The sequence below is a fragment of the Pholcus phalangioides genome, unplaced genomic scaffold (assembly GCF_987345545.1).
Source record: "Pholcus phalangioides strain wild (caught in Gottingen) unplaced genomic scaffold, Ppha-v1.0 ptg000003l_1, whole genome shotgun sequence".
Taxonomy (NCBI): Eukaryota; Metazoa; Arthropoda; class Arachnida; order Araneae; family Pholcidae; genus Pholcus; species Pholcus phalangioides.
In genome coordinates, this window is record NW_028301596.1 from 30795430 (window position 1) to 30819045 (window position 23616).

The following is a 23616-nucleotide window of genomic DNA, read 5'->3' on the forward strand; positions in this document are numbered from 1 at the left end:
CGGCAGCGCGCGCCCCTCCTTTTCAGCCTTTTGAGCACTTCCAAGTAAAAAGCTGCGTTCACAGTGGTCTCGGTAGGTACGAATTCGTGGTGGACAATGCCTCTGACATCAAAGAAGACAATGAGCATGGTTTTGATCCTGGATGCATCACATTTTCGCCGATTCGGGAGGTTGATGGACGTCCACTGCGGGGTTCGTCGGCGACATCCTCTCGGCCTTCCTTGACGACTTGTGCCATCGGTGAACTTGTGATTTGGACAAGCTATCACTCCCAAAAGCCTGCTGAATTAATAGAACGTTTCCGTGGTGGACTTCCGAAGTTTAACGCAAAAGTTGATAGCGTAACGTTGCTCCATAGAACGATCCATCGCGCCGTTACATTATAGTCGCGTTTGGAAAAAATTGGTCTCATTATTTATGGAACGCACCTTGTATATACATTAGATCAGTCGACTTCACCTTTGACGCTGGGGGGCACGCATCTCCACCCATGGTCAAGGGTAAAATTTCCGGAAACGAGCTAGGGGCGGGATGTCGGGGACGAAAATATCTCTGGTAATATAATTTTTTTTTACAAAAACAGAATAAAATAGCATGTTTCAGCTATAGAAATTATTATAATACAACAAATAAGCGAAAATTATTCGCAACTCGAAGCAAAAAACTGAATTTTCTAACAGATAAAAAACACATTATCCGGGGGGGGGGGGGAGAGTGAGCGGGAAGGTAAGTCGAATTGCACTAGGGGTGCGGAAAGAAAAAAGTTTAAGAATCACTGTCTTATATAAAGTAGTGCCTCTCAATAGAACACTAGTAGTCTATCAAAAACAAGATAGATTTTCAATGGAAGTCTAAAGAAAATAGATTAATCATTGTGGGATCATCCCATCAGAGATGCCGCTTAGAATTTTCTGGTTTTGCCCAGCCTTGTGCAGATCATTACCAACTACAATTCCATTTGGACTTCGTGAATTTCATTTACATATACTTGATTGCCATGAGTGATGCAAGAAATGTGTATTTTTTTTATGCAATTCTAAATCTAAATATTTAGAGTTGCCACAAAATTTGGAATTAAAAATTTAACTCAAAACACTGCCCAGTAACAAACGACATCCAGTAATTCCATGCACATTCTCACAGAAGTTGAGTGTCAAATTTTTTAAAGCACCCGTCAAGGCCATCTTAAAAAAAATCATAGCCCCCGGGCAGTGATTTTTCCGAGGCCCCAACATGGCTAGAAATGTCTACCTACCAATCTGAATGCTTCTAACCATATATCATTTTTCCGAGGCTCCCGGGCACTGACCACTGTATTGAAATCAATGACAACTAAACAGCTGACGTTCATTTTTTTATTTTATTTTATTAGGCTACAAAAATTTTTAATCACAAAAAAAATTCTTCGTCACACAGCGAATCTACATAGATACATTCAAACATCTTGGACTACAAACAAGAGACATCTCAATCAATGACGAAATTGAGAACAATGTTCAGAAGCGAGTAGTGATGTTAAATATAGACGTAAATAGTCAGAGACTTCCATATATATACAATATAATCCTTCTCCCCAGCGAGAAGAGAAGTTAAATACAGTTCTTCACTTTACAAGAGGTCGTGTTTTGCTATCTTCGTCACAAGCTTGCTGCTTATATTTCCGAACCTCCGCTAGATAACGGGTCCATGCATCATTAGCTTCACCACCCTGGGTTTTATGTATATTAGGAGAAAAAAATTATTTATTACACACAAATATCAAAGTGTTAATGTCATGTTCAATTTTAACAACATTCAAAAAGATATGAGTGATTTATTGGATTTTTTAAAATGGCAATATACAGCCGGCTTTCCAAGTAAGAAATATTCACTGCTTGACAAGAAGCTGTCCTTCTATTTCACGCTCTGTGGAATAAGTATCCATGTTTGAAAACATCAAATCAAGACTTTTGAACTTCTCTGCCAACACCCCCCCCCCTATTTTTCTAAGCTTGAACTTTCTCCAAGAAAGTAAGGATTCCTGGATGTTAATTAAGGGACATCAATCATTTTATATTCACTACGACCAATAGGAACAAGCAGTGCCTAACAAGCTAAAAAAACATGAGCACATACTGTGACCATTGGTCAGTCAAAAAAAACAAAAAAACTTGAAAAAAATTTGCATTTCCAACAAAAAAACAAAACAAATCAGTGACAAATTATGACACTTAGTGATGATTCCAACCGCTACTCTTGGAGGAACAATGAGTAAAATGAGCTCATACCAACAGCAACAGTCTTTCTTTTACCATGCCCGAGTGGTGTAGTGTTGAGATGCTCGTCTACCACAGTGAAGGATCCCTCCACGGTCCCAGATTCAAACCCAAGGAAGGATATAGATAAGAAATTTTCCCCAATGAGCTTGAGGCAACCACCGATAGATAGCACCTTCATTTCCAACCCATCTCATTAATGACAGTAAATTGCAATATAGCTAGAGTTGGTGTTTGGTAAAGCAGTAGTTTTTCTTTTACTCTGAGAACATCTCCTGCAATCGAAAACAGTTGCAAAAACCTTAAATATATGGGACTGACTTGATCATTGAATCCTTTCCATAGATGTTACTAGCTGCTGTCTGGACAGCACAAGGCTGTGTTATTCTGAATATTAGATGACATATCCAATAATATGAATCTTCTACCTACCACGTATACCTACATTTGTTTACAACAATGGTTAAAATTGATAAATCCTATGATATACCACTGAAAGATAGTAAAAATAGACATAATATATAAATTGAATACTCTATAATTAACTATTTATAACGAATAAATGTTAGAAATGAAAAAAAAAAAAAAAATGCTGGCATTTTCACTGGTGAAAACTAAAAATGGATAAAAGCAAAATCCCTTATGTACATCAACATACAAAATTTCAGAAAAAAGAAACACTAAAATTTTACTTGATATGCTGGGCAGGGATTCTATCCCTGAGCCACTCTGGTGTCATATGCCCCTGAAGAGTTGTATACAAGTACCAACATTTTTTTTCCTACTGCTACTCAACTGTACATGCAACTTGTTCCTCTCTGGGGAACTTCTAATGAATTGGTACATGCAGGAAGATGGTATGTGTGTGCTCATTCATGCATGGCCCAAACATATTTGTGCTACTGAAATTATGCATGTTTCAGGTTATACTGGTGACATTTTAAGTCTGCATGTCACAACCAAAGGTCTCTTAGTTTATCACTTAAAGTAACTGTCTATTAAACACGATAGTTACACCCATCAAGAATGGCACTCGAAAGATTTCAAGACTATTAACTTTCCCCCACAAAACTTGAGCTAATTGATAGTTTGGTCATTCCTAATTGTTGGTAGTTCCATAAATTGAGTTCTTAACTCAGAATTGAAAAATCACCTGAACTTGTATTTTATGACCTAGAACTTCATTCTAAAAACTGAAAGAAGATTACCTGAACAAGGAGTATATTTTCAAAAACAATCGCATGCAACCAGGTGATCTATCTATACGAAAGAACTCCAAAAGCAGACTGTTTTGCAACAAACCCTCGGCTGACTGGAAATGTTTTGCATAAAAAATGCCCATATAATAGTGTTTTCCACACATTTCTCTTAAAATTCTTCCTTCTGCAGTAGCACTGATTGTTCTGTGGCATACGTCACAAATTTCAACAGACTCTGGTCTGCCTTTATCTCTGGTCTGCTTGGGGTAAAAGAATATTGGCTTTTAAGCAAAAATGGGATGCAGGGTGCAAATACTGAGCAAAATTATGAACTGCAAATCATTGATAATTCGTGGAAAAAGTAAAAAAAAAAATCTGCATTATTTGTCAAAATTCATAAATATCTATTTGCCTATCTCTGGTCCTAATTATTATGCAAACCAGCATATGCTAGTGGAATGAAAGCAATAAAACAATTAAAATTTGCCTCTGGTGCAGAAAAATTATTTTATTATGGCAGGGGAGGGGGGGCATTGCCACTTGTATAGGAAGAGAAAAACCTAATCAGCTTGCAGATGTCACTAATGTCAACACTCAGTCCATCTCTTGTGCACAAAAGCATATTCTTCTGTTTGCGATGTCTTATACCATATATAATTGGCTATCAAACATCAAGAATATTCAAAATGAGAAGTTTTCACTGTGAATTTGACAATCATCTCTTGGTTTTGACATTGAATGTATGATTTGAACCATTAAATATAATAAGTTTGCCACACTTTTCACTCAGTATTGTAGATTAGACAAGCCAGCAAAAAAAACATTGACTATTCGAGAAATAAAAAATGAAATAAAAATCATGCCCACTGAATTGTGGAAGAAAAACTTGTGAAAACAAAGTAGATCAGAAAAATAACTAATAAAAAAATAAAGAATACCGAAGCTTAGCTATTTGAATCTTCTTTCCCTGGATTATAGCAAAACAGATGCACAGTAAATAATTTGATGAAATATAAAAACACATATAACATAGCTGATACGAGAAAAATTAGTGCTCAATTAGAATAAGCAAAAAAATAAGGGTTTTTTTTTCTACATTCAATAGCATGCTTGCACAATTGCAATATACAAATATATAAAAAATAAAATTCATAACACTGGAAAAATTATGAATGATTCATAGGCGGAGATAGACTTAGAAGTCTGGGGGGTGGGGGCCCACAATCATTATTGCTGGGGGGGGGGCAAGATGATGTCAATTCATATATACATTAGATCAGTCCACTCCACCTTTTGACGCCGGGGGGGGGGGGGCGTATCTCCGCCCATGGAATGATTTCAAAAAAACATTTCTCTCACCTCATTCTCATCTTCAACTTTCGGCTTCTTAACAATCCCAGTCTTTAGGATTTTTCCACCTCGTCTCTTAACCTGGAGAGAAAATAAGCACCTCCACCGTTAGCAAAATCTTTTTTTAGACAGTCTTCCAGTAGTTCATACTCCGGACTTTTCAACGATCGAAGTCATTAATTATATCCTGGAAGGGGTTAATAAGGCCAAAGAGGACAAGAGATAAAATGTGCTTCCAGAAGGACTTAAATCATTTATCTAGATAGAGAAAACTCCCTCATCCACACACATGATAATTATAATATTTTCAGACTTTAAAGGCATAAGTACATGGTTCAATACTTGATTTAAAAAGTTACAAATTATTTTCTTTATAGCTAAAAGACCAGCGTCAAAGCTATAAAACTTAAATGGTTGTTACTTAAATTGACTTCCATTTCAAAATCTTAATTACTGGTCAAACAGCTGGCATGATGGAAATAACTAAAAGAGAATAAATGTTTATCATACATTCTGAATAATTATTAATATGCGATACATTAAAGCATGAACTATAATGGATGTATTTCATGATTGCCACTGCCTTCGGAGATATTCAAAGTAGGGGATGCTACACATCAGGAGTGGAATTATAATCATAAACAAATATAAAATAAAGAGAAACTATGGATTGAAGATTAAGAGACCTAAAATTCAAAATTTGTAGTATCATTTTGTTTTGTAATGCTTTGGAACAAAAACATTATCACACATTCAATCCATTTCTTTCATTTTTTATTATGAATCACCCAACTTCAAACACAGGTGCTCATTTAACCCTCAACTATCCTATACCCTGCAAATAAAGATTTTAGTAAACCATTGAATTCACAATATACAGTACACTTTTTCACGACTATTTTTTTATCACAAGATCCGATTCAGTGCTAGGGTTACCAGCAAGCAATAGGAACATGTAATAATGAGAACTACAGCATAATCATTTTTTGCTTTGGCAACTTTTCTTTTGGTGATTTTCATTTTTGGTCCGTTAGCACTTTTCCTGGTGGGTCCCTTACTTCTGTTGGCACTTTCTTTTTTCTGTCTGCTATTATTATTTTCCGCAGTGCGTAGGTTTGCCATTTCTTTTTTTTATTGCTGGTCTCTGTTATATCGTCATCTTAAGGTAAAGTCACTTCTGCAGGCTTTTGTGTTGAAAAGCATAATATTTAAATCTGCTAGAATTGTGCAGCTTATTTCCTTTGCCTCGTTATACCAATCAATCAGTATTTTACTTGCTTTTTCACTTGTCTGAATATCTTGTTTAGAAATTCAATACCGCAGTCGTATTTTTATTGAACCCACAGAGACTCTTTACTCTGACCATCATAATGTTTAAAAGAAAGTCTTATGATTTCCATTTAATAATCAAGAGAATATTTATAAATACCCCATTTTTTATACCTGAATAGTGTTTTTATTTTTAACACATTATTAATTTTATAACATGTAGCTTCATTTTCGATCTCAATCCCCTATTTAGTCTAAGAATGTTGTTTTGTTAGAAATTGTGTTTTCACCCTAGTTTGCTTTTTACCATCATTTTTTTGTTTCCTTTGTTGTGGATTTTCTTCCTTGGCCAGAAAACCATACGAAAGCATATGACTCTGCTGCTTCACTCTTAACAATTTTTCATTCGTGCTGTGTAGTCCAGTGGTGAAGATAACGGACTGCCATCCCGATGACCCAAGTTCGAATCCCGGAATGATAAAACTCACTTCTCCTGAACAATAACGGAAATCAGCCTAGTTTCCAATATTCCAAATACTCTTAGTCTTCTTAATCACAGTTTGAAGACGTGCTGTGTAGTTCTGCGGTGAAGATATCTGACTGTCATCCATGGACGTTTTCTTGCCCAAAGAAAAAAATTGTCAACACGTAGGCAAAAATTGATTGCAATTTTAATAATCCCATATTTCTTTGGCAACTGGTTTTTTTTTTACGATTTCCTCCCCAGCCTGATGGCGTTTTTTTTTCCTGGTTGGTGATGGTCTACTACTATTTTATTCAGTTTGTTTTTTTTCCTTCTCCGCCAGATATTATTTCTTTGGCTTCTGGGTCGCTATTTCCTTTTTTGCTACTGGTTATCATCTGAAGGTGAAATCACATAGTGGCATTTACATTTACTGAGTCTGCTGTAGGACATGCACACACATTCGCTAAGCTTCTTTATTGTTTGTTATGCGATGTATTGTACAGGCCGTTTTCCCAACACGTCATTTGGAATTTGTTCTTCATATGGATACTCTTGGGTTGTACATATTTCTATTTAAGTTTATTTTTTTGCATACTAGCCGTTATAATTTAAATCCTGCAGTCGTGTTTTTATTGAACCCCCAGAGACATTTTTTTTACCAAACCAGGGTTGGCAAGAACACAGGTTTTTTTTTCAGAAAAGACTTAACGAGAGGAAACAAGAGTTTATCCCTTTTTAGTGATTTTTTTTTTCTTTGGCAAGAAAGACATCGGAAAGCATGAATTTTTTTTTTTTTTTAATCTAGCTTAAACCCTGGTATTCAGCAGAACATGGAGAAACATGTGGTCCTCTTCGTGGGGTTTCGCTTTGTTTACTGTTCTATATACAAATAAATTTAAGGTACAATTTCCTTACTTCCATTAAAAATAAACCAACGAAGCTGCATTTATTCCGATTTTATATAATCATATCCGCAAATTTTTTAAGTGAAATTTCAACTGATATTGGCTTAATTTAAACGGGACAAAGACGAATTTCAATTAATTTCATTTCTTTCAATGGCCCCAACGGTGTGGTACAAAGTAGGCTTAGAGTTGAGGCACAAAATTATATATATATATTTTTCGGATCTACGGGAGAGAAATGCTCGCAAGTCAGTGCTTGTCGAAAGAAATTAAGAACTTACTGTACAACTACGGAGACCGCCTTTTAATTTGTCGCTCTCCGACGTGGAGGAAGAGGAGCTCTTGGCGTGATTCTCAGCAGCGCTGGACGTCTTGTTCTGCTCTTCTTCCTGCATCTTCTTCTTGAACATTTCGAGGAAGCTTCCGTCGTTGGCGAATGCATTTATACCAGTTTTTGACGAAGTGATTATATTTATGATCCCCGTACTGCTTCCGTCGTGATTTTCAGCAAGCGATGAGGATGAAGACGCCGAGTGATGAGAGCGAAACCCTCGCCTGTGATGGTGAGAAGACATTTTGTTTGCAACAACAACCTCACCGTCGATAGATTTAGCACACGAAACGATCTTTAGGACCCACCGCCATTCACTTCAAATGAAAGTAATTTTTAAAAGTAATTTAAGTAAGTTTTTTCAAGCAACAGAAACCTATTTTTCAATTAACTTTCTTGCCCTGCCTTTTCTAAGGATTTTGTTGTAAAGAAAATTTTATGAAAACAACTCTAATTATTAGTTCGGGCTCTAATTATTAGTTCTCTAATTATTAGTTTCATTTAGCTTTGGTCTTAGCTGCCTAAAACCCTGTATAATAAGATCAAATTTTGTCATCACTGACATCAAGCGCATGCGCGATGTGTTGATATTCACCTGATCTTGCCTTCCTCTCCCATATTTTACACCAAAATTTAAAGGACCCCTACTCACTGCAAATTGTTGTATTCACGGTTTTGAATTCATTGTATTTCTCTGTATAACAAGATGGGTCTTTTAGCAACCTCACAGTACGTTGTGTATTCAACTGCATTAAGTATCGCTACTTTCATTGGTGAGTACTTAATCATGCTGAGTACATGATTAAAATTCAGCAATATATGAATAGGCTACCCATTGAAATACTGTTTTACACTTTGAAATGTATTTAAATGTAAGAAAGTAACACACTGCAAAAATCCACTGTTTTTCAAACATTGGATTGGCTCTTTACCAACTTTTGAGCGAGATAATTTCATTGGAATATGCATAGAAAAGTTTTTATAATTAAATTTTTCCAAGAAGGAAAAGATCTTTGAGCCGAGGAGGGTGAGCAGGTTGCATTATTCATTACTAGAGCTCTGATTTTTATGCCCTAAAGGTGAAACGTTGCTGCTGATAGGTTAAAAAACCTGAATTTACCGATCAGCAACTATGTTTCATCTTTAGGGGCATAAAAATCCGAGCCCTCTTCATTACGAACAAAGTCCTTGAAAGGAGGGCGTGATGAGATTCGGCTGTGTATCAAATCCTAAGCTATTGAAATGTGTCTACCTCCTACTTAACAAACTAGGTTGAATTAGCTATCAGTAGGGATCCTATATTCTGGAGGAGAGCACAACTGACGGGAAGGTTTTTGTATATAACACGGATGCAGGGCCGCAACTAGATATTTTGTCACCCGGGGCAAACTAGCATTTTGGTGCCTTCTTGCCACATAGAAGAAGCAGTTAAAGGGAAATTCGGCGCCCCTTCCCTTTTGGTCCAACGCCCGGGGCACCAAACCTGCCTGCTTCCCCCCTAGTTGCAGCCCTGCACGGATGACTCTAAAATGTCACGTATGGGAGTTGCATATGTAAAAATGAATGGAATGGAAATTGTAGATATATAGGGGGGGGGGGGGGAGGAGGAGGCAAAGTGAAATATTATGTGTATTCAGTTTGTCAAACTAATTTACCACTTACCAACTCCAGTCATATATTGCCATACGGAAATTTTCAACCAGTGGTGTTGAACGTGCTGTGTAGTTTAGTGGTGAAAACCTGACTATCATCCCGATAACCCAGGATCGAATCCCGGAATGATCAACCATGCTACTTCTATACAATTACGGATATCAAACTAGTTTCCAATATTCCAAATATCCTTAGTCTTCCTAAACCCAGTTTGAAGACGTACTGTGTAGTCCAGTGCTGAAGATACACCCTCCTCTCTGTGTAGGAAATGAAGGTGCCGTCTACCAGTGGTTGCTCCAGGCTCAGTAGGCAAAGAACTTGTTTCTGGCGTTCCATGCCCGGATTCAAACCTATGGACCTTGACAACATTCATAGTGAAAGATGAGCATTACCACTCAGCAGTGTGTCAAACTGAGATGCTAAATTTACAGCAGCTCTGGACACAGTTATAAAAGTATTGCAGACCATAATAAAATCAGATAGCTGTTCAATTATCCAGGCCTAAACCTTCTCTCTGAAAATGCCATGGCCAGGAGGATCAGGAGTGTACTTGTATCTCACCTCCTGGGTAAAGCTCACAACAACCAGTGGGGAAACGAGCTAGTGGATGTAGCTTCCAATACTGGAAAAGACCAATACCAAAAGAAGCTACCAATACTGCAGCGGGGGGGGGGGGGGGCACTTCCACCAATAGACTGTCGGCCCACAGAGCTCTTTCGTAACACGTGTAGTGTAGCTTGGTGGCCAGTGGGCCAGTATAATGCTTGTTATGTACAGTACTGCCCCATCTGCCGTAATTTTTAAACCATGAGTTAAGTATAATGACCGAGTAATTGCACCGATTTAGGCATGTTGCTCTCTCTGTGGTGACATTTTAATGAGAAGATTGGTTCACATGTGTGTCTCTCAAAGTCAGGAATCACAGAAAATCAACTTCAGCCGACTAGCGTTTAGAAATTGTGAGCTCTTTACACTTTTGCACATTACCAGACAATCAACTGATGTCATAGAAACGTCACAGTGGACCGCGAGGCTACCACAACTTTTGATCAATTTGGCACCATCATATTTTTCGTGGTGACATTTGATAATGGATATACTAAATTGTACTCTAATCCGGTAACCATGATTTGTACAGCGGGAAGCTCAAGGGACACACAACACAAAGGTTGTGAGTTCGATTCCCCTTCGAACCCATCCAATTTTTTTTTCCTCTTGAACATTTTCGTTTGAAAAATTTTATTTCTTATTACATTTAACCGTTGCACAGGAAAAATGTGATTTATTATATTATAATTCATCACCGCTTTCTTCAGATGCAAGGGAATGGTAGGGTTTGTTCCCAAACATCAAATGTGGGGGAAACTGGGAAATGAAGGCTGCCCCCCCCTTACAATAAGTTATCATTTATTGAATAACTAAAAAATGCTTTCATTTTTTTTCTGATTTAATCTAAATGTGGTTTAGTTGTATCAAGTTGACAATAATAACAGCTCGCAAAGCGAATGCCCAGTGAAGCTGGGTCCTGCTATCATTTATTGATTCATAGGGTGCCGACCCATTCCTTTGTTAGATTCATAATTATTGGGTTGTAATGAAAGTAGATTCATTAGGAAACGAAATGTAGAACTTGTGTTGTGGCAAGCCGGTGTATTTATTGCACTTCAATATCATTATTATTATGATCATTATATTATAGTATTATTAAATTATGTCATTGTAATATTATGTGAGCAACCAGACGTCATGACAAAATAAAAGTGAACTCGTTAATAGACCCCTGGTGTTTGGCGATAAGTTGTTAAACGTATCAGCCGGATTTTTTACAGGAAAGCGCCTCTTCTCCTATTATGCAGATAGTGATGTTTCTATGACGTCACAGTTGCTTGACTCTGATTGGCTGATGGTGCAAAAGTATAAAGAGCTCACAATTTTTCAGGGCTAGTCTTCAGCCACCCACCACAATAATGACGGTGGAATTCAAGTCTGGGTTCTCATGATGCCAGTCTGTCACTAGACCACTACAGCAGCTTCATTTTATGACTGCACATAGACTTTTTTTTTTAAATAATCACGTCTCAAATATATTTCACCTTTTTTTTCATATTTTATTTTTTTACAGCGTAAATTTCTGAAACCTGTCTTCTAAATTCTTCATATATGTATATATGTGTGTATGATTTGTTCAAATTTTGTTTTCTATTTTGCAGTTTTATATTATTTATTGACCGGAAGAGGATCAAGATTAGACATTGGATGGTAATTAAATTTTAAATTATTAAATGAAAAAAAATTAATTAAATCATTTATAATGTTTCCTGGTTCACGTATTTTCAATACATTCCACGGCACTTAATGTGATCACGTCAGGACTCAAGGTTTATGACTACAACAACCGAATAATAATTATATCTAAAAAAATCCTATCTGTAAGTATGGCGACTGTACATCTTGTTTAGTCAAATGGGACGTATGGTAAACGAGTATAGGTAAAACATGACAGCTGTTTTTTTTTCCTAAACAATTGGTTGCAAAATGTTCAACCATGCTTTTTTTTAAATCCTTGTATAGGACTTTTACCCCCTTTAAGCTGTTGTCCTGCATTTTTGTAATTCAGCCATTGTGAGGTGTGAGAATGGAAATGTCTACAATAAGTTATCATTTAAATGTACATCACATAAAATATGATATTTTTGTTAACGTAAAATACATTTCATTAAATCCTTGAGCAAGTCTCTCGGGAAAATAAACTTCATTCTGGTCAACTGGAAGAAACTGATCAAGCAAAGGGATTTTTTTTCGCATATTTGCCTTCACTGTAAGGAGACCATTGAAAAAGCAGCTGTATAATTTATGGGGGGGGGATAATTTGGTTAAACCTTAGCTTCAGAATGCATAAAAAATATTATCCAAAGTCTTAATCACTGTAAACAAATTTTTTCCCTATGTTATATTGGTCCGTTCCATTCTTTGGAAAAGTGACTATATAATCTGTGATTTTAATAAGCAGCATCAACTGTATTACAAATAATAAGAATCATATTATAGTGAGAGATATTTAACGAACTAGTTCATATGTTGGCATGTTATGGGTGTATATGTGTGTGTCTAACATATTTACGATGCTAGGGTTATATATGTCTGTTTTGTGTTCAAGGTGTTTCCTAAAAATGACTGCTGAATGGTGAGCAAACAGTAAAGCAAAATCTTAAATTGTAGAGATGATAATGGTTATAGATTTTTTTTTAAATCTTCAGTTTTAAATAATTAAAGATTCAAAACTTTACATTGGAAGTACCTATTTAACATAACATGAATTTCACGGTTCACGGAACCTTTGCCCCCGATATTTCGTCTCCGACATCTCGCCCCTGGCACGTTTCGTCCCCAGTACATTTGGCCCCCGTAAATTTTGCCCCTGACATCTCACCCCGGTACATTTAGCCCCCGGAAATTTCCCCCTGACCTTTGGCCTGCCCTGACCATATCAGTGACCCAGTGAGTGACCATATGAGTGACTCGGTAAGTAATCAAGTAAATCGGAAATTTATCTCTGATATTTCGCCAGCCCTTATCGTATGTGTGACTGTATGAGTGAACATATGAATGATGGTACAAGTGACTAAGTGAGTGACCACATGAGTGATCAAGTGAGTTGGACATTTACTCGTGACATTTTGCTTTCCCTGATCGCATGAGTGACCAAGTGAATGAATACATGAGTGATCGAGTGAATTGAAAATTTATCCCCGGACATTTCACCTGCCCTGACCATATGAGTGACCCAGTGAGTGATCATATGAGTTACTCAGTGAGTAATCAAGTGAATCGAAAATTGACCCCCTGTCATTTTGCCTACCTTGACCGTACACGTGACCGTATGAGTGAATATATGAATGATAGTATGAGTGACCACACCGGTGTGAGTCGTAAATTTGGGAAAAATATTTTATGCTTAAACTGAAAATTCCAAATTCTTAGAATCCATTAAAATGTGAGTCACTTGGTCACTCAGTGCTACGTAACCACCTATAAAAAGGGAGGGGATGAGGAGGATCATCTTTGCAGACAAAACTCCACCCTCACACTTTGCCAATCACTCAATTGCTCACTTTGTCAATCACTCAGTCGCTCACTGGGTCAATCATACGGTCATTCACTTTATCAATCTTTCGGTCACTCACTTGGTCACACATTCACTTATTCGTTCCATCACTCAGTAACTCCCTTGGTCACTCACACGGTCAGTCTCTTGATCACTCACTTGAACACTCTACCGTCACTCACCTGGTCACATATACAGTCACTCGGTCACTCATGCAGTTAACCACTCGGTCACTCATGTGGTCAGTCACTCTGTCACTCATACGGTTAATCACTGTCTCTCCCTTGATCACTCATATGCTCAATCACTCAGTCACTCGCAAATTTATTCAAGCATTCACTCTGTCTTTCATTCCGTCAGCCACTCGGTCACTCATATGCTCAATCATTCACTAGGAAACTTACACCAATATTTAATTAGCCACTCATTCGGTCAGTCACTTATTCACTCAAACGTTCCATCGCTCAATTCCTCCCTTTGTCACTGACACGGTCAATCCCACTATCACTCACTTGATCACTCATGCAGTTAATCACTTGGTCGCTCATGCGGTCATTCATTTGCTCACTCATACGGCCATTCGGTCAGTCACGTGATCACTCATACGGTCATTCACTCATAAAGTCAATTGCATACTAGTTGATACGGTCACTCACGTGGTGAGTCATTCTGCCACTCAGTCATTTGTACGGTCACTAACGCACTCCTACAGTTCATTTCACACTCACTTGGTCACTCGATCATTCACACGGTCACTCATACAGTCAATCACTCATACGGTCACTCATACGTTCAGGGCAGGTGAAATGTCAGGTGTGAATTTTTCGGGGGCCAAACGCACCAGGGGCAAAATGTACCGGGGCGAAATTTCCGGGGGCCAAATGTAACGGGGACGAAACGTTCCAGGGGCGAGATGTCGGGGGCGAAAGTTCCGGATTCCGAATTTCACATACTGTCAGTTATTACAGTTGATGTCCTCTATAGTGAGCGTGGCTTATAATGTTCCTCTGGATTGAATACAGGAAATCTGATTTTTTTTCTGTCTTTGGAATTCGATAAAACAGGATTTGACTGCATTTCATTTTCATAACAATAATACTGTTTTGATTTGTTTGATAATTTAATAATTGTGAATACTTTACTTTTAGGATGCTGGCTGGTCTTTCTCCATTCATGTGGTGTGCTATGGGTATAGGTCTCGCAATATCTTTATCAGTGGTAGGAGCAGCTTCGTAAGTATATTAAGAATGATTGAATAGGCAAAACTTCGTCTTCATTTTGAAAATTATTTTTAAAATAATGGCTATATAATTAGTTGAAACTCACATAATGATGCTCAAGTGACTGGAGAAAAATATTATTATTGAGATGGTGTATATTAAACTATGAGAAGTGTGCTGGGACTGGAGAATGATGTATTGTTATTACAGTGAAGCCTGTCTAAGACAGACACTGCATGAGATGGAAACCTGTCTGAAGCAGAATCAAAAGATAGCCCCATTGATTAGTGCTTTAATGTGCACCTTTATAAAACAGAAAACTGTCTTAAACAGAATATTATTTCAGTTTCTTGATGTTCGGTTTCGTACAGGTACACATGATTATCATTATAGAAGATATTATTTTATATGATTTTCACTGTATAGACATTGAACTACCAAACATATCCTGCTTCACAAATCTGAGAGATATCAAAGTGTTCTTGAATGCTAAGGCATTGTATAATGGTTTTTCAATTTTTTTCCTTTTGTGATTATTTTTAATTATCGTTTTCTATGAGTATTAAATTATATTATAGAGATAATTTTTTAGTTATCTCATGAAATTGTTGAGAAAAAAATGCTTTTTCAAGTTTAAGTACAGTTCTTTAAGCACAAGATGAGATTTGACGAAATCACATTATGTGGTGTCATGTTGAACGATACTATTTTTCGCTGGAAAGAGAAGCCAACCATGAGAGCGGAATCACTTATAATTAGGGTATCATTGTAGACAGTTTGAGCTCTATTTCCTATTAAATAGGAATTCTGCTGGGACCAAAGAAAATATTGTTATAGGCAGGTTTATCATTATAGGCAATCGTTATACACAGTTTTCACTATATTTATAAAATGTATGTTTTGGAACAAGTTTAAAACTGATATCAAACCCCTTTTCGCAGTGGCATTTACACAACTGGTGTCAGTATCGTTGGTGGTGGGATCAAAGCACCATGGATTAGGATGAAAAACATGGTCAGTATCATATTTTGTGAAGCTGTAGCCATCTATGGCATCATCATGGCAATTGTTCTAGTTCAACAGTTAAAGGTGAGAAGTTGATTATATACTGGAAAAGAAAAGTTAAGGAATTTGTTCAAAAAATTTAATTATCATGGTTTTAATGAATGTTGTTCTTCACTGTTACTGCTATTGATATAGCCTTTCATTGTAGATTTTGTCTAGGATTTGTTCCACCACAATTGTTCTGAAAAAAGTTGGTTATTAAAGCAGTATTGCTTTATTATTCATATTTTTTACATGTTTTATTTTTATGTTTCAGCCATTTGACCCAGTGAAAATAGAAGGGCAGGATGAATTGATTGCTTTAAATTTCATGTCAGGTGAGATTTTTGGCCATCATATTCTTACATTTCTTGCATTACATTTCATATTTGAATAAATTAAAATTTATGAAAATATGTTTTGCATGAGTTATTTTCCATGAGACTCGTGTATGTAATGTTCACCTTCACTTTGTAAAGGTGCAGCAACCTCTTTACAAAGTATAAAGGAAATTAGTTATTCTATAGAAATAAATTACCTTGAGGGAGTGAGATAGTAGAAATAATAATAGTAACATAAGTGTAGTGAACCCCCAAAATGTGAAGAAAAACAACAGCTAGATATGTTTAGGAACTGTATCCTGTTCCTTCTTCAATATCTAACAGAAGACAAAGCAAAAACCTCCATATAGCAAGGGGGGGGGGGGGGGAGGGTTACTCACTGTTCAGAATGCAAAGTCAAAATGACCGGCCACATGAGAAGAGGACGAATGTGATCATCATCATCACTATCATGTTCTCTTCTGTGATTGGCTCGATCATATTTTTTCTTCCTTCTCAATTGGCCAGTCATTTCTCTGCATTCTGAGCAGCAAGTAACTCCTACTATATGGGTGTTTTGTCATTTTGTCTCTTGTTAGCTGCTGAAGAAGGAACTTGATACAGTTCCGAAACGCATCTATCTGTTGTTTTTCTTCACATTTTGGGTTTTTACATTGCTATTATTTCTACTAGTTATAACACAGAGGTCTTCAACCTTTTTCTAGTCACAAGCACTGTTTGTACCTATCATAAAAAACAGCCCCTTATGGCAAGATTACGCATGATATGAGGATGATTTCAATCCTTTAATACAATTTGTACACAGTGTTTACTTAAGATGTTGATCAAGTGCTGGCGAACATGAAATTGGACATGAGCATTGAGCACTCTGGGTGCTCACGAGTAACAGCTTGAAGATGCCTGAGTTACTATATAGCTCAGTGTTTCTTTACTGATTGTTTCTGATCGCATAAGTGACCCACAGGCAGACTTTATGATTTTATTGTAACTGAATGAAAAATTATCCTATTTGTTGTACTTGATATATAATGTCTATACGAGTTCATATAAGAGTTACACCTTCATACTTAAGTTTACCATACCTCATCAAAGAAAATGTGGTAAATTGCCATCCTAAATACATGATATCACTGATTATAGTAAAAAAAAATTATGGCACATTTGATAATTATTGCTGAGGGGTGAGGGAAATAGATGGTTGCTACAAATCACAGTAACCAAAATATTTTTTTCATGAAAACACATTCAAATGAATTGGTGGCAATACTCCATTGAGAAAATATGGGAATTTGGGATCTCACAATATAGTGACATATTTAATGTCAATTTATTTGAATGTATTTAATGTGTTTGAATTATTTAATGTCTGTGTTTTTTGATATATGTATCATAAAAAAAGCTAATCCTATTTATGTTTACTTACAGGTTATGTTATGTTCGGAGCTGGTCTCATAGTAGGCCTGTGCAACTTGGCTTGTGGTATCTGTGTTGGAATTGTTGGGTCAGGTGCTGCACTTGCAGATGCTGCTAATCCAGTGCTTTTCGTAAAAATTCTGATTGTGGAAATTTTCGCCAGTGCCATAGGCTTATTTGGTTTGATTGTTGCAATTATAATGGTGAGTTTGAAATGAAGTTTTTTTCCCTTTTTTGATTGAAACTATGAGTATATGAAGCATAACAAGTTCTCCTTTATAATGTTATTGCTGATTAGAAATTTTATTTGCAACAGTATGTTAATATTTTGAGTTTTATAAAGTACAAACAATGCAATGGAGGGAAAGTGACATACATATTGTTACATTGCTGAATACCTTGGAAATGTTTGGAATTCTTAAAATGCATAAAGCTGCAAGAAATTTTGAAGATTTTGGAAACGGTGAAAATGTTTCTGCTTCAAAAAGAATGATTTTAATAGATGGCAGCAAAGGTACAGTTAAATTTTAAAGACATTTGCACTGAGAATCAAGTTCCATAAATGATGCAGTTTGTGATTAAATGGCTACACACACAGAACATTCTAGATCCAGCCAATTCTAGGACATTTTTATTTGTGATGAAACAACTCTGGTTTACCAAGCTGTGCTCATAAGCACAGATAGACTTGAAAATCGGGGGGGGGGGGGGGGGCACCATAAAATATCAAAACATATATACATAGGCTAACAACACACTTCTTTGATGTCGCGGTCGAATCATTATGTCTGTATTACAGTCGATGCCACTTATTAGAATCATGATGTTATCATTTTGGTATTGTAATCACTTTTGCTAAATATGGAACAGATCAGTGTCATAACATTTGCAAACCTTTTCTAACTAGAAGTATACCTCTAGAATCAACGGTTGGCCAGTAAAATGCCATACCCCATATTTGCTATGCACCCTGTATGATACAGTACAGATGTATTTTCCTACACCAAACATTCATATTTTTATCCTTAAAATTAACAAATTAATTTTAACCATAGAATGAAATGAACCATTCATTGTGTTATTTCCAGTATGCCATCTTTTACAGCCTTTGTAAGCATATAAAATGATTGCTGCTGTCTAATTATATCAAATTCTCTACATATTTTCAGAGCAAGTAAATGTGATGATTTAAAAAAATTTTTTTTTTTAGGTATACAATATATAGATATTGTGATCTCATAGTGCTTTTTTGTATATTTCCTCTTGGGTACCAATCAGGATTCTTATACATGAATAGTTAAAACTTTATGCAAATAAAGTTGACGTATATTAAATTGAATTAATGATACTCTATTATGTGGAGAACTGTTAGTTTGTAGAACACCACATTGAAAACAGTCATAAAGATTTATAGTATAGGTTGAATTTTTACATGTCTGACAAGTTTAATGAGACAAGTAGACCGGAAATATTGGTATTATGAATTTCATTAATGTAAATAGAAAAAAGTATTGGGCCCAGAACAGATCCCTGGGATACACGTGTATTATCTATTGCTTTACTTCAGTATCCTTCACTGGATTTATAAAATTATCATTAAAATCGTTAGCAAGTTTGTTTACTCAATTGTGATGAACAAATTTCATGATTTTTTTTGTTTACAAAATGGTTTATAAGTTTCCTCTGTTTTCTTTTATTTGATATCAAATTGGTGAAATATTTCCTAAAGCAGTCATCTTTGTTTTTTAATTACTTTTTTTTAAAATTATTATTTATATTCAATTTCATAATCCTGTCCATATGGATTTCTACGATATTTCATGTACAGTATTTCCTTAATATTTATTGTAATTAGGTCATCCATAATCCATTTATTATGGTTTGCCCTATTTTTAACTAAGTATATACGCCTGGTTTGCACTGATTTTATTGATAACGATCACAACCTATGTCCCTCCCAGCTGGAACAGCCAAGAAAATTAAGTTTGAAGCAAAAATTCAGTTTACTAGTAGAAAGACAGCGAGGTTTGTTGTAATTTTTGCATCAGGCAAACCATTTTGCCCAAATAATATGAAAAATAATGGTTTTGTCCAATAAAATACAGGGTCAAAGGTCACTTTTACTCCCACTTAGTCCACCCTTTGACACATCAATCTGCAAAATGGCCTCCTTGGCTTTACTCCCTCAAATGTATCTTGGCACCTTCATGTCCTATTTTCCACCAAGTATTTATAAGACAAAAAAATATATTTCAGTACATGCTACCACACTTTAGAAATTATCCCATCTTTTTTTTAAACATTCTATGTTTGCTTCTGCCTGTAATGTAACGGAACATGAACAATTCTATACCTTAGTTTTAAAAGACAAGATTTTGTTTCCTAAAATATGCATTCACACATATCTTATTTAAAATGTGGTTAAACATAAAAATTTTCAACTGCTGCCAAAATGACTGCTAGATAGAAGTTTTTTAAAATCAAGTCTCTCTTTTTTTTTTTTTTGGAACATTTTATTTATTTTTATATTTGCTTTTTTTTTTTTGCAGAATTCAAAAGTGAAGATGGGAGAGAAGGCATAAATATTTAAATTCCTTGGCTGTGAACTTTCATGTGTATGGACATTTTATGTTACTGCATTGAACTGAAGGAAACTACTATTCAGTACCTAGTGTTGTATTCGGCATCGGATGTTCCATTATAACCAAGAATAATTTAGTGATGTGTATATAAGTCAATTTATGGATATAATTATACTTGTTGATTTGTATAGTTTGTGTTTTTTTTTTTAATTCATTAAACAAGATGAAGTACGAACATATTTATGTGGGTATCAAATAAAACTGCCATATGTTTGAATGTTCATGTTTGAGAGATTAAGTGAACAATAAAGTATTAGGATGTTTTATTATTATAGTGGAAAATTTTTAAATTTTTTTTTGTTTTAAAAGTTGGGGAAAGCTTTTATGTGAAACTTAATTTTGCAATTAATTAATTGGTTGTTGGTTCAATTAATTTAAAAAAGAGATCAAACATGTTCCAATAATGTAGATGGTGTAACTTCGATAACAAAGTTGATATTGATTGCCAGAAACGAATTTTTTTAATTTGGCTGCAGTTATAAAGTAAATATAAATATTTTATATCACGTTATAGATTTTCTTTGCATTGAATTTTATTCTGAAATGAGCTTGCTTTCAAAAGGAAGCATTTCCACATTCATAGAAGCAAAAATTCTCCTCTGGAATGGAGTGCTTTACAAAAATGAAAATGGCCCAGCAGGTAGCCTATAGGAGTCATAAAAAATATTTAAAGATTGCATTGAAAAGTGAAAATTGAATAAAAAAATATGAATTTCAAAAAAGTGAATGGAAATAAGTTCTTAGAGCATGTTGAACGATTATTCAGGAAGATGTGTTATGCGAAATTCAGATGTTTGAAGGGCTGAGATAAAGAAAACATATATGAAGAGATATATATATATATATATATATATATCAATTTTCAGATGTGTTTGCATAAGTTTCTTTTTTGGGGTTAGTGATTGTACTTGTTTTTGTTTTTATTGAAGAAAACTAATTTTTCAAAAGATGTCACTAAAATCCAATTTTAATTTTGTTGTGTTGATTTAATTATACCCGTGTGTCCATTTTTAAATAAATTAATATTGCAATTATCTTTTTATTTCATGATTTTTACAGTAATTAATATAATTAATAGCAAAGAACTAAATTTTCTAGCAAGTAGACATCACATCAAAAGGGATGACACTGTGAGCCACATGTGGTTCACAAGACTTTAAATGTGTTAAGAAAACTAAATAGATTTCTTATTCACACACACTAAAGTACCTTTTTTTCCAGTGCTGCTCCTTTTAGAGCAAGATATAGAGTTGCAACGACTTTAACAGGTTGAGGAAAAAGTGAGTTTTTCTAAACTTGCCAGCAGCGACAATCCAGAGATATCTCACCAAACTTTATACGCTTTATTTTGGTCAACTCGAAATATCTCTGGTTCTTAGTATGGCTTTTATTTCAAATGTGGCAGTTATAAAATGTGGATCAGGAAAATTTGAAAAAAAATAAAAACCCGTAACATATAATGCCATTCTACACATTTCAACCTCTTGAAAGCATGTGTAAAAATTCCAATTCTCATTTGAGCAGTTGTATATAAGTAATGCAGTCAATTCTGGCTCAATGACTGACCTTTTTTTTTTTTTGTGCTGGTATACATACACAAGAACATGTATTTGAGCTTGGCTGAAAGCTTAAGTAAGTAGAAATAGTAACCTGGAAAAAATAGTTATAAAAGGTTATCGTTGTAGACAGTTTGAGCATTTGTGCTATTTCCTATTAAATAGGAATTCCACTGGGATGGAAGAAAATGTTATACATACACAGGTTTCACTGTATATATGCAATAGTTTGTTTATTCATAACACTGCCAAATTATTACATTTTATTTATTAATATTTAATCTTACATGATAATGAAATAAGCTGTGTTATGTACATTGAATACAAGAAATTTTTTTCTCTGACTAACACTGCATTTAACCTATAAATTATCAAGAGAAATAAACTTTTTTTTAATTTGAAAATTTATTAATTTAAAAATATTTATTTGATAATTCTGAACAAAATTGTACTGAATTACTGAACTGTACAAAATTTAGCAAAGAGATGAACAAAAAAAATCTTGATTTTGGGTCTAGCTTGAGAATGTATCTATTCCAGAAACTAAAATATGTGTGGCAAACAGTTTGAATAGATTTAATTGATCGGGAATCAATATTCAAAATCAAACTACATAGTAAAGTTGTAATTTGTATCTTTTTTTTACAATAGCCATGATACACTAGTTTAACGTTTCTTGACAGTTTTTGCCAGTAGCTTGGTTTCGCTGACATTTTCTTCTTATGTTCCCTTGTCATAACAAGGGCCCACCACATTCCAGAAAAAATGTGAGCTTTTTTTATTCATTAAATTGATTTATGAGTACATTTATAGCATAAAATGTTTTTAAAAATAAGGTATATCTCCAGGATAGTTCTATTAGGTGCAAGAAATTATAAATTCTCTAAATTATCGAATAAAATTTTTGGAAGCACTACTTTGTTGTGAGAATATGGCTTATGAAGAAACGCGAAAAAGGGTTCAAAAAGTCAATCTATGTATATGCATATAATATGTCCTAACTGATTCATCATTGCAGAGTCAAAACCATTGAAGCTATATGAAATTTGATCGCTAGTTTCATGATTCACTAAGTAGGGGTTTTTCAAAATTCGACCCCTAAAAAGGTCAGAGGTATATATAGAGAAATCATGCTGAGCTAAAGCTATAAATATGAAATTTAGTCAGTTGTTTCATTTTATGATGTAAGGACTCACTAAGAAGGGGATTCGAAGGTTATAAAGAAATCATATCAAGCTAAAACCGCTGAAGCTATAAGTATGAAGTTTAGTCAATATTTTTATTTTATAATGTAGACACACTAAAAAAAGATTTTTCAAAATTTAACATCCACCAGAATCATAAGGGTTCAATGATTATAAGGGAATTATATATCATCACTGAGCTGAAATTGCTGAAGTTATAAATATTAAATTTTATCAGTAGTTTTATTTTGTAATGTAGAGATTCACTAAAAAGGGATTCTTCAGAATTCAACCTCAAAGTCGGATTTTAAAGGTTATATGGAGCAATCATCACTGAGCCCAAACTACTGAAGCTATAACTATGAAATTTGGTCAGTATTATATTTTATAGTACCGAGCAGTGGTTCTTAACCAGGGGTGTGGGAGAGCATTTTTGAGGGTGGAAAATGGAAGAACTGATCATTTAGAAAAATAAGTGTCACGTGGAACTTGCATTGCAAAAGTTTTTTTTTGATTAGCAATCATACTTTTTTGTTTCAATTGAAAAAAACATTACCATTAATAATCAAATCGCCCTGTGGATCCACAGCTGAAGATGTCTTCCTTCACACCATTCATGGCTGAAGATGTCTTCCTCAGTTCCATTTACAGGTGAAAAACTAAAGATGTCTGCCTTTGCTCCT

General features: G+C 35.0%; 2 protein-coding genes across 2 annotated transcripts; one reads left to right on the forward strand and one right to left on the reverse strand.

Annotated features, from left to right (window-relative positions):
* Nucleotides 1–1341: 1341 nt before the first annotated feature.
* LOC149088390 (telomerase RNA component-interacting RNase-like) lies at nucleotides 1342–8050 on the reverse strand. The gene is made up of 3 exons (XM_089247476.1): nucleotides 7726–8050; nucleotides 4814–4885; nucleotides 1342–1708 (listed from the first exon to the last, which is right to left on the reverse strand). Exons 1-3 carry the CDS (start codon nucleotides 8017–8019, stop codon nucleotides 1604–1606), a joined length of 471 nt encoding a protein of 156 aa, XP_089103602.1. The 5' UTR covers nucleotides 8020–8050; the 3' UTR covers nucleotides 1342–1603.
* A 277-nt stretch (nucleotides 8051–8327) lies between these two features.
* Nucleotides 8328–20462, forward strand: LOC149088391 (V-type proton ATPase 21 kDa proteolipid subunit c''-like). Its single transcript, XM_089247477.1, has 7 exons — nucleotides 8328–8548; nucleotides 11639–11687; nucleotides 14682–14765; nucleotides 15695–15842; nucleotides 16075–16135; nucleotides 17564–17754; nucleotides 20101–20462. The coding sequence occupies exons 1-7, from the start codon at nucleotides 8482–8484 to the stop codon at nucleotides 20131–20133; spliced, it is 633 nt and encodes a 210-aa protein (XP_089103603.1). The 5' UTR covers nucleotides 8328–8481; the 3' UTR covers nucleotides 20134–20462.
* The last annotated feature ends 3154 nt before the right edge of the window (nucleotides 20463–23616 follow it).

Coding starts and splice junctions, on each gene's coding strand:
- LOC149088390 (XM_089247476.1), bottom strand. CDS start 8,019: ATGTCTTCTCACCATCACAGGCGAGGGTTTCGCTCTCATCACTCGGCG. Junction 4,886..7,725: donor GCGGTCTCCGTAGTTGTACA/GTAAGTTCTTAA, acceptor TTTTCTCTCCAG/GTTAAGAGACGAGGTGGAAA. Junction 1,709..4,813: donor AAGTTGAAGATGAGAATGAG/GTGAGAGAAATG, acceptor CATAAAACCCAG/GGTGGTGAAGCTAATGATGC.
- LOC149088391 (XM_089247477.1), top strand. CDS start 8,482: ATGGGTCTTTTAGCAACCTCACAGTACGTTGTGTATTCAACTGCATTA. Junction 16,136..17,563: donor TGCTTTAAATTTCATGTCAG/GTGAGATTTTTG, acceptor GTTTACTTACAG/GTTATGTTATGTTCGGAGCT. Junction 17,755..20,100: donor TGATTGTTGCAATTATAATG/GTGAGTTTGAAA, acceptor TTTTTTTTGCAG/AATTCAAAAGTGAAGATGGG.